This window comes from Psammomys obesus, unplaced genomic scaffold (assembly GCF_907164565.1).
Source record: "Psammomys obesus unplaced genomic scaffold, mPsaObe1.curated_primary_1811, whole genome shotgun sequence".
Lineage (NCBI taxonomy): Eukaryota > Metazoa > Chordata > Mammalia > Rodentia > Muridae > Psammomys > Psammomys obesus.
Window position 1 is genome coordinate 416,118 of NW_026586589.1, and position 11,664 is coordinate 427,781.

General features: G+C 50.8%; 1 protein-coding gene across 1 annotated transcript in view; it reads left to right on the plus strand.

Moving 5' to 3' along the window:
* Positions 1-393: 393 nt before the first annotated feature.
* Positions 394-11,664, plus strand: part of Rims4 (regulating synaptic membrane exocytosis 4) — a 20,716-nt gene continuing 9,445 nt past the window's right edge. The window contains exons 1-2 of the mRNA XM_055602192.1: positions 394-436; positions 2,274-2,412. Of these exons, the coding sequence (XP_055458167.1) occupies positions 394-436; positions 2,274-2,412 (182 nt within the window). The remainder of the gene's footprint in view (positions 437-2,273; positions 2,413-11,664) is intronic.

Sequence of the window (11,664 nt, forward strand, 5' to 3'; positions counted from 1 at the left end):
TGTGCATAATGGTAACAGCCCTTTGCCTAGTGTCCACACCTCTGGGAAGCCTCCTTCATGCTTAATCTACCATGTGGTGACACTTTTGTCCCCATTGTCTATGTAGGGGATGATTGTCCCTGAATCTATACTGACTGTGTCTACACTTTTCCAACTTCCCTGTTATATAACCCATCCATCTTGGCTTGATGTTTATCAGGATTAGACTGGAAGCTAATATCTTCTGGATTTTGATCTCCCTCACTCCCAGAGGAGGGACATCCTCCTCCTTGGGAATAACAGCCTGAGACAGCATCAGCAAGAGCTGACTGATGGAAGGGCTGGGTAGCTGAGGTCAGATGGTGAGCGTTCTGTGTGTGTTTGGGTACACACCTCGAGTCTTCAGGTAGGAGAATGCAGCATGGCTATGAAAACATCAGCAAGACAGCTCAGGAGGGTAAACTGGGAAGTGTCATGAGGTCACCCTCTCTCTCTAGAGGTGATAGCCACTTCTGAGTAGCATCTACTGTGTGCCAGGCCTGGTGGCAAACATCCCATCATTAACCCCTTCCCACCTCCATGAGCGAGCGGTCTGTCTTTATGGTCATAACCTGGGCCATCTTCCTAAAGAGCCAGGCTCCCTGTGTACTAAATCCAGCTGGCATGAGGCCCAGGAACCTGAGTGTGAGGTTCCTTGAGGGCTACAGGCTGTCACAGGTATAAAATACACGCTGGCTTCCTCAGCTTTAGAGATTGAACTGTTTGTCATGCTTGGCTCTGTGATAGTGACATTGGGCAGAGCACAGGGTTCAGGGATGGGGAGGTCAGAAGCATGTCGACAGGTCAAAGAGTCTGAAGCTTCGGAGAGGGGTTGTTTGTTCCCATGCATGACTGCCCTTGTTTACATGTATTCACGTGCAAAGGGGACATTTGTCCCACTTCTGAATGTTTCTGGATCTGTCCCTGCCTCTGTACCTCATATGAGTGGGGGGAACACAGAAGTGGGAGTGGGGATGGCCGGCTAGAGGGAAGCAGGTTAGAAAAAATGAATGTGGACAGACAGGAACACACTTCCATCGGGGGTGCAGACACTGGGTGACAAGCAGAGAGGTGCACATTGCTGCCTCCTCCGTGGGCCTCCTCCAGGGGGTGGGCGTGGGCTCCTTAAGGATGAACATCTGGTGTACCCAGTTGCCCTCAGCCACACATCAAGCGGTGGCTAGAGACCCACAGAGTCGCACATGGACACCAGATGACACAGATACACACCACCTAGATGCCCTCAGACACACGGACAGCAGCTAGCCCCAGGTGGGAGCACAAACAGACATTTAGACTCCCTGGTTCTCGGTGTGTATATTCATGTGTGTTTCTCTGAGTCCATGGGCAGCTAGGAGACAGGAACATGTGAGCACATACTTTGGCAAACACACACAGCTTTGATAGCTCTCCACGCATGCAGTCGAGCACCCGGAGGAAACAGAGAACAGGCTTTCAGGCAGAGGGGTTGGCTGTGGAGCCGCTGGGCTGACAGGGGTTGGCAGGAGGCCTTCAGGGAGAGAACGTTGTATCACAAGATGGAGGCAAAGGAAAGACCTGTTGGGAAGGGATTCCAAGCACAAAGGCCATTTTTGTCTCATAGTAACCCATTTCACAGATTAACAGATGGAGATCCCTGCACTCTCTAGCCGATGGGAAAGGCGGTCAGGATTTGAGTCCAGCCATGTGCTTTCAAAGCCAGGGGTCTTAGTAGTCGTCGGCGAGGGTGAATCTATTCTCTAGAGAATAGTTGGCAATGCCTGGAGACATTTTGGCTGGCACGGCTGTACTGGGGTGCTAGCAGAGTCTAGTGGTAAGGGCTAGACTGCTAGGAATTCCATAGTGAACAAGACAGCGCCCACACCGTGGCGGGGTGCTACCCACAGAGTTAGTCACTCTGGCATTGACCTTGCAGATCGCCTGAAGAGTATGACTCTTCCTAGTAAGTGCATAAGATGGCTTCTGTAGAGGACACGGGGGCAACTGGAGAAAACTGCAGGGGAGGAAGCGTGTAAATAAAGCCTATTGGTTAACGAAGCTGGAGAGGGTGCTGTGTGCTGGGTGACTGAAGAGCAGCATGTGCCCCAGGGAAAGCGGGCACAGGTGAGCCAGCGGGGTCAAGGACATTGGTGGCCGGGTTAGGGCTGAAGCCTGGCTGCCATCAGCTTCTGAAATGCTAACGAGGCAACGTCTTTTTCTGCCCCTTCTGCTCCCCGTGTCTTTCCTCATCTCTCTTGGCCCCCCGTGATCAACAGCAGACAGCCGGAGGCTGAAGGGAGCCATCCAGAGGAGCACAGAGACAGGACTAGCTGTGGAGATGCCCAGCCGGACACTGCGCCAAGCCAGCCATGAGTCCATCGAGGACAGCATGAACAGCTATGGCTCCGAGGGCAAGTAAGTGTGGTGCCTGCACCTCCCTGCGGACTTCCTGCTCCCAATCTTCTCAGGGTTTGAGACTGAGCGAGCCCCCCAAGAAGCCTGGGTCCTTGGGCTGGTGGGATGTTGCCTGATCCTCCAGTGCAAGCCCTAGGTTTTATGCTTCATCCCGGTTTTACCACTCTGGAGCTGTGTGGCTGTGAACAGGGCACATTCTTGAACCCCAGTTTCTGTATCTGTAAAATAAGGCCATAGCGTCAAACACCCTGGGATCGTGACGGTTAATGTTAGCTGTCGATTGTACAGGGTATCTCCCAGAATCACCTGGGAGACAGGCCTCCAGGCACACCTGTAAGCAATTATTTAGCGCCTGGGCTGCCTGCAAGTGTTAGAGTAGTTGGGTTCACTGAGTTGGGGAGACCCACATGCAAAGCAGGCAGCACCATTCCTTTGGGGGTGGGTCCTAGACTGCATAAAAAAGGAGAAAGCCAAGGCCAGGCTTGGCAGCACATGCCTTGACTCCAGGTGCTTGGGAGGCAGAGACAGGAAGACTTTTTATGAGTTTGAGGCCAGCCTGACCTCTACGGAGTTCCAGGACAGTTGGGACTGTACAGTTAGACCCTGACTGTAAAAAAGAGAGAAAAAGCCAGCTGAGCACTAGGGACCCTATGCTTCTGGACTGTGGGCGTGGCTGACTGCCTGCTGTGGTGGGCAGGACCCTTGAACTGTGAGCTGAAATCAACCCTTCTTACTTAGGTGCCTTGTGTCACAGCATCAGGAGAGACGCAAGCCTAAGGCTCAGATGTTGTGAGGATTAAGCATTTATAATCCATGTAATCCTGAGTTAATATGTATAATGAACACAGGGCAGTGTTTGGCACCTACTGTATACCAGTGTTGGTAGATAACCCGCAGAAAGGGGCCACCGGGGTCCGGTAACACGTTGTTATTGTTTTCTTTCCTTTAGTTTCTTAAATCTCCTTTAGGTTTTAAAAATACATACTAGGGCTTGATCAAGTGTCGAGATGGTCATGCTGAGGTCTGCACCCCAGGAATCTGGGGACATGTCACAAATGCAGAGGGCAAGGCTCTGTGCCCCAGCCACAAAATCAGTGTCTGGGAGGGAGCTTTCCAGCCTTCTGGAGGAACTCCTGTCTAGGTTAGGGGCTTTTCGCCTTCATGGGGCCCTTAGAAAACCAGAGGAAGTCCTGGGGTTTGCCTCCTCTGGTGAGAACACATGCGAGTGTGCCTGCTTCTCCCCCCAAGTCACACAAATCTACTCTTCTCAGATGCCCCTCACACCCATCCGTGAGTTCCTGACTAAGAATCTTAGATTCAGAATAAGTCCATACTCTACAGATAACTCCGAGAGTTTCCTGACCGTGCATTGGGCCACACAGCCACACATCTGGAATTCGGGAATTCTGACTCCCAGCTGGAGCTCATGACCACATTGCCTCACTTTTCCAATTGTCCTCTGAGGCAAGGAAGGGACTTGAGGGTGTCACATTCCCTGTCATTACATGCACTGGAAACTGAGACTTGGGGAAGTTAAGGTCAGTACTATTGGATAAGGCAGGAAACAGAGCGTTGTGTCTTCACAGAGGTTTTGCTGGGTTGCACTGGCTGGGGACTGGGTGCTGACCCCAGCCACTGGGGTGGGATGGGATTCAGCCTCTGCCTCTCAGCTGGGCTTCTGCTGGCTAGAAGCCTTGTCACCCCCCACCCTCACCCCTCTCATAGTGGGCATCTCCAGCCTTATGAATGGCCTGGACTTGGCAGAGCTGCTGTCCCACCCACCTTAAGGGAGACTTTCCTGTAGGAGGGAAGAGAGATGGACAGTGGAAAGGAGTGGAGGAGGAACAGGAGAAGGGGGAGAAGGAGGAGGGGAGTGGAGGAGGGCAATGGCCTGCACTAAGACACTTGGCTAAGGAGCCAAGCTTTGGGGACATTATCTAGGCACCTGGGAGAAATGCCTTCCTTCTCACAGGTGCCAGTCCCATTCAGGCTGCCTGAGGCCTAGTCTTGTCCCTGTCCCTGGCACATTTGGTATCTGTGCTTGGGTCCATCTGTGATCTCTATACCAGAAGACATCATGTTGGCCTCAGGAGATTAAAAGAACCAGGTCCCTTGGAAGCAGCGTGGTGCCCTAGGTGGTAGCAGAAACATCAAAGCTGCCGTCCTGAATCATGGAGGAGAAAAAGCAGGGCTCAGTCCATCATAGCACTCCCACAGGGGAAGCATAGTACGAGAATATCATGAGGAAGACGAGAGGACTGCCTGCTCGTGGGTGGAAAGGGGCTCTGGGCATTGTTTGCTGAATACGTCTACAGGGACCACGGAGTCCAGCTGCGATACACACAGGGTCAAACAGACTCGGCAGGCAGTTGGGCAGCCCTGGCCTGTGGTTCCTGCTTCTTAGTAGCCATGCAGCTTTGGGAAGGGTACCTCCTCCCTGAGCCCAGTTTCTCCATTGTAGAAAGGGGGCAGTAATAGAGGGGGCAGCAGAGAGAACAGTAGTGGGGGTGAGTGGGAAGCACCTAGAACAGTGACCAGCACAAGGCTGGCACTGACGGTGATCACTGCTAGTGTTGTTTATTGTTAATTCAGCCACTGTGAGCTGTGTGTTTTTGTTGTTTGGGGTCAGTTAACTCCCAGGAGATAGGGTGAGCCATCCTAGAGTGTGAGTGAGCGCAGAGCAGGTATTGGCTGTAGTGGCCATTAAAAGTTTGGGGAGGTTGAGCCAAACTGAGGAAAGGTCAAATGTCTGGAAAATACTGGTTCCAGCAGTGGGACCAGAAGATAAGAAATACGTGACTACTTTACATGCCATATGCCAAGTCCGAAACGAGATAGTTGGAAGGGACTTCGAGTTCTTGGTGGCATTGCCACCCTAGAAATACCAATCTCTACAGATCTAGAAGGGATTCAGTCTCGTCGGAGGCCAGCCAGGTGCTGCCAGCTCACCCAGCCCCCTCGGGTGGAAAGGGGACAGAGGACCGTTCAGGCTTGGTCATCTTCTTCTGTTCCTTAGGTATTTGGAGGGTGGTTAGACCCAGCTGCCAGGCTCTAAAACAGGAAGGGGTGTGAGCGCCCTCCCCTCGCCCCACCTCTTGGACTCTTGCCAGCCCAGCAGATGCTCACAGGAAGCCAGCCTCACTTGAGGAGCCGCACAAGGCTGCCGTCCCTGGCACTGCTGGGGTGGGCCGCTGGGCACCCGTTACCAGGCATGGAAAGGCAGAGAGGCCTCCCACATGGGTTTTTGTGTCAACACGTGTAATCAGGCACCTGTAGTATGGCAGATAGCTGGCTGGCCACCATGGAAATTATGCCCTCAGGAGCTTCCACTATAGGGCGCCGGCCCATCAGCCAGAAACAGATACAGAAGGCAGGGATGAAGATGGTGGCCATGATCCCAGCCGGTCTCAAGGTAGAGAAGTTCATGCAACTTAGACCTCTGCCAGTGAATACGCTGTGGGCTCCGGGTGGCAAAATGTCAGTGGGTAGGGGCTCCATCCCTTGCCGTTCAAAGTGTGATTTGAAGTCCAGCAACATCCCCTGAGTGCCTGTGAGAAATACAGAATCTCAGGCCCTGTCCACACCCATTGAGTCAGAATCCGCACGGCACCGAGATCCCCAGCTGGTTTGTATGCACGTTGTCAAGGTGCCCCGGCTAAGTGGCCACAGCAGCCATGTGCGTGCTGTAGAGAGCTTTGTGCAGACACTGGGCCAAGGCTTTGACTTTTGTTGACTCATTTAATCCCCACAACAGCTGGATGGTGGTACGAATGCTAACAGCCCCACTTGCCCAAGGTCACAGGGCAGGGCAGGAGCTGAGCTGGATTTCTGTCCATACATCTGCCCAATTACCCTCGACTCCTCTCATTCAGTTGTCACGCCCACGGATATTTCCGGAGGCAGATGGTTCTGGTGGATTGGTAGGCCGGCAGCCACCAAGGACATGAAGTCCCTCCGTCTTCCTTCTCTCCAGGTCACGTAATATCTTCTGGAGCTTGGAAAGAACTTCCTTTTCTGGAGCCTTTTTCTGCCTCACCCCAAATTGGAGATTTGTTTGTTTAGGATGGAAGGGCTAGAGTGAGAGCAGAGCCATCTCACTCAGACAGAGGGCACAGGCTAGAGTTCAAGGGCCCTAAAGAAAGGGTCCTGCGGATAGTACCCCCCCCCCCGCACACACACCAACACCCATACCTGCACCTACACACACACACACACACACACACACACACACACACACACACTTACGCACACATGCATGCACACACACACACCACACACCCCTCTCCGCATACACCTATACCACATGTACACATCTACACACACCTACCTTAGACACATACACCTATAATACATGTGTGTGCGCGTGCACGCTCACACACACCACACCACACCTCACCACACCACACCCCACACTCCTGCCTCCAGCCATTAAATGCTTTCTGCCTGCCTGCCTTGTTTTGGGTTTTCTCAGAACCAAGAAATTGCCTCAGACCTCACATGTGAATTCAGCTGGAAGGGGTTTACTTGAGACAGGGTTCTGGAAAACAGTGTGAGAGACTGGGCGGGGGAGGCATTTAATGGGTGTGCCTTATGGCGACAGTCTCCCCCATGGGCATCTCAGTCCTGACGGGGAACCTGAAGAGCAGACTCCAGGGTGCCAGGTCGAGGGAATAGAGAAATTCTTTAGGGTCCAGAGAAACATGGGCAGAGGCACACAGGGATGGCCGCAGATAGCTCAGTAGAGTCTACCACACTAAGTGATCAGGACCCCCAACCTCCCAGCCACCCAATCAGAAACCCTGTAGACTACCCCCCTCTCTTTAGTCCTTACCTAACCTTCAGCAATTTGCCCCGTTCTAATTGTCTCCTGAGCCACCCATTGCTCTTGCCTGGATATCAGCAAGTCTCATCTTTGGTCCAGACTCGGTAGTCTGTCGTGCTGCATTTACTTCTGTGACCTCTCCCAGCTTCTCTAGTTCGCCTTCCTGAGCCTTCTACATGCCACTGTCTTGTCTCACGTCTCAGCATACATGGCTCCTCTACCTGCACTCCCATCCCTACTCCTCTTCACCCTCTGACCCACTCTGTAGATCTCACTGAAGAACTAGCATGTTGCTTCAGCTCATACGCCGATGCCATGTTGATTGGTAGAGACTCCCCCCAGGAGTGCTGTGTTGAGGAGAATAATGAAACCAAATTCAGGCCTGCCCCGGGTGCTGAAGTTGATTAGTAATGTCTGCTCTGGGATATAGACAGGAGAGATGGAATGGCTCACCAGTCAACCATTTCTCTGGCTAGATAAGCGGCTTGCACAACGCTGGCATCTCCAACCACGGCACTCTCCACTGTCTACTGTAATTGTAGCCCACGAACCTGTCTGTCCCACTAGACACTGAGTTCAGTGCCTCCCTAGCTGACCCACAGTTGGCGTTCACAAGTTTGGATGGCTAGATGTGTAGGACAGGAACAGTTACGCATTCTGCTCCTTTCAGTCCTTGCTGTCCCCTTACATCTCACAAAAGCCAGAGACTTCAAATCCCCGTGACCTGGTAACTCCCAGAGCTGGCTTCCAGTCCCAGCTGCACTTTCCTTCTGGCTGTTGTTGTCCTGAGCTGTCTGGGTCACTCTGACCACGGCCAGAGAGAGTAGATGTGAGCTCATGACAGGGTCATCACAACCCAGGCTCAGGGTTGCACAGTCACAAAAGGCCCAGGAGATCAGCAGATACAAGAATCCCTCTGCATGTGCCCCCCCCCCCGGCCTGTGCTCTTTGGCCGAGTCATTGAGACTAGTGGACAATGTGGTCATGGGCTAAGAGAAAGAAGTTTGGTTTTTCTTGTTTTATAAGCACTAGGTTTTGTTGAGCATTTGGCTGTGTCAGGCTCTGCCCTCAGGAATTTATCTCATGTAATACTCAGAGTTACTTCTTCCTGTTTTGCTAGAAAGAAAATCTAGACCCAGAAAGACAAACCATGGATATCCATAGCTAGCGAGTAGCAGAGGCAGGATGTGAACCCAGGCCTGCCTGACCCCAGCATTTGAACTGTCGACCCCATGTTCTGCTCTGGGAACACGGGGACAGTACCATTAGCGTTTGCTTTCTGGGGCTTCCACAGCCATGGTTCAGACAATCATGGAGAAAATATTTGATGGAAAATTGTGTCTGTGCTGAAGATGTACAGCGTGCATACATTTCTTCTTGTCATTTCCTCCTAAACCGGATAGATAGTAAAATCAGGTATTTACATAGCGTTAGACACTATTAGCAATCTAGACGTGATTTAAAGTCTACAGGAGAATGCTCGTAGCTTATATGCAAATACAGCATCTTATTTAAGGAAGTCGAGCACCCATGAGGTCTGATATCCAAGAGAATCCTAGGAATCAATACCGTGGGCATGACAGGGAGGTCTCAACTGTGTCTTCTAATGGTTAAGAAGCTGGATGCGGGAGCCAGACAACCAGGGTTCGAATCCAAGATCACTTTTTAGCCAAGTAGTGTCTGTTGGAATACTGTTATTCTGTGTCTCACTTTACCCTTCTCTATAATAGATATTTATGCCAGGTTTTATTACATTTTATAAAGATGTTGGATTAAATGAGTTAGCATTAATCGTTTAATAGTAGCAGGCTTGGCTCGTGACAAATTATTGATACATGAAAAGCAAATCTTTGGCTCCATATAGAACCCTATTCTCAGGGAAGGGCAGACTTGGAAAAATCTTGACTGCTTGAGACTTAGAGTCTAGATCTTGTGGTCCAATGTCTCCTAGCCCACAGTCAATTCTACTACAGCGCTTGATTGGAAAACTAGAATTGTTCCAACATGACTGAAATATTAGGGAACAATTTTAGCTTCTCATGGATTCCATGTTTGCTTAGTCAAGCAGGGATTTGTCTATGAACAATGGAAGGTAAACACAGAAAAGCTGTTTTCACCTAGGAATTCACACATTGCCAATGACAGAGGCAACCTCAGTTTATCAGGTGGTAAGATCTGCTCTGGTATAATTTCCCTACCTGGTTCCAGCCAGCCCTCTCTACTACTTCATAACAAATCACAGAGGGCAACCATCTTCAGCTTGTCAAGGTAAAGCACCATATTTATTATAATACCTGAGCACTCCTCCACCATTTAATATGTATTAAACCCTATACCATATTTTCTAGGGTCTTTGTCTCCCCCCACCCCCCCGCCACACACACACCTTTTTGTGTGACACTGACCCATTTTCTTCATAATTTCTGATCTTCACTGCAGGATTTTTTTTTTACTCCTCAGTCATTTATAGGACTGCAAATTTTGCCTTATAGCAGAATTGCTACACTTAATGTGAGTGAGGTGACTCTGTGGGAGAGGTGACTGGATGGATGGACGTGCACAGAGCAGGCAGTGGGTAGTGAATAGATGGCCAGGAGAATGGACTTCCAGAACCTTTCAGAATCACGGCCTGCAAGCGCCATGAGGGCTGTACAGCCTTTTAATTTCTGGTGCCATTAAGTTGGGTGATCCAACTAGAAAAGAGAACGGAGGCAAACCTGTAAATTACCCAGTTATTGCTCTAGCCACCAAGAACACAGGGTCCAAGCTAAGCTCGGAGGTTAATTACAAAAGACAAATGGATTGTGCTCCACAAATGAAAGTAATAGGATTTGAGTCGCAGGAAATCTCATTTCACCATTAAAACAAAATAAAGGGGCCAGCGGAACAATGGGTGAAACCCTGCTTCCAGGCCCTGCCTCTGCCTGTGTGACACTGTCCCCAGGAGGCCTTCCCCCACTCCCATGGCCCGTGCCTGGTCCCAGGCATCCAGAGACCGCTATGCCAGAATGGGAATAGCCATTAAATGCCAAGCAAAAGGGAGGAGACTGTGCCAGGCTGGGCAGTAGGGACTGGCGGCCATGGTGTCCTGGCAATGATAGGATTAGGAGCGTCTCGGTGCGGACCTGTGTTATCCTATCCGTGCTACCCAGCAATTCAGCAAGATGGGTACTCTTCACTGTCATTTGATACTGTAGCCCAGAAAAGTGAAAAACCCCAGGGACCGGAAAGATGGCCCGGTGAAATCACTGGCGGCCAAGCCTGATAACCTGAGTTCAATTCCCAGGGCTCACAGGAAAATGGCCTACTCCTGCAAGTTGTCCTCCGTCTTACATACACTGTGGTTCCATGTGTGAGCGCACACATACACACACACACACACACATACACACACACACACAGTCTCTCTCGTATATCATGCCACAAATCTTAATTGTTATCATTTATTCCAGTAGTATGAGAGTCTGGCAGGGAACATTTACTGAGCTCCTGCTGCCTTCAAGGACTGTTCCATGCATTAGCATGTGTGTGCCATGCTCCAGTCAGCAAGCTCTCTCATGCCCCTTTGCTAACAGGTCCTGCAGACAACACTGCACAGGCACACTGTGCACGGGCAGAGTGATCTTGTTCACAGATTGAAGAGTGGAGACAGTAGCAACTTGCGGGAAGTCCCTGACAGGCTCACGGCAAGGGAGGCAAACGTAGACCCAGTCTGATTTATTAGACTGCCTTCTCCACGCCTCCAGGAGAAACCCTAAGGTGAAGCATGGCCTCTGGCATAGTTGGTCCCCTGGCTGGGAGAGGCAAGGCACACTGTGCCTCTTGCTCTGTGGATGTTGCTTTTGCTAGCTCGGGGTGGCAGCTTGGTGCCTTGGCAGCCAGCAAGGCACCCTGGGATGGGAAATCAGGCAGCCGCCCAGATATTAGAAACAATTACCGCTAATTACCAGGCCTGCCAATTCCCCATTGTCTGCTCACACTCCACCAGGAATCAAGGAGCAGGCAGTGAAGAGGATGGAGGAAACTTTCAATTTTGGCTTGCAGAAGGCCTCGTTTCTGCTGGAGTGGGGGGAGGACTGGGCTCCCTTCTTGCCTTGGAACCCGCAAGGCTCCACAACCTTCCCATCCCTCTCAGTCTTAGAGCCCATATCCTTCTTACAGAATAGATCTTGGAGCCTTCTGAGTGCTGGAAAGGTAGAGTGGAGAGACCCAGGGTCACAGAGCAAAGCCCACATCTCAGCTGTCACTCTAGGGTCACTCTCAGTGCGAGTGACTAAAGGTCTTTGGTTTTATAAGAATGGTAAATACACACTTTAATCTCCAAACATTTAAGTGAGTGGGGTTTTTTGTTTGTTTGTTTTTGTACTTTTTCTAAATATACATACATACATACATACATACATACATACATACATACATACATACATACA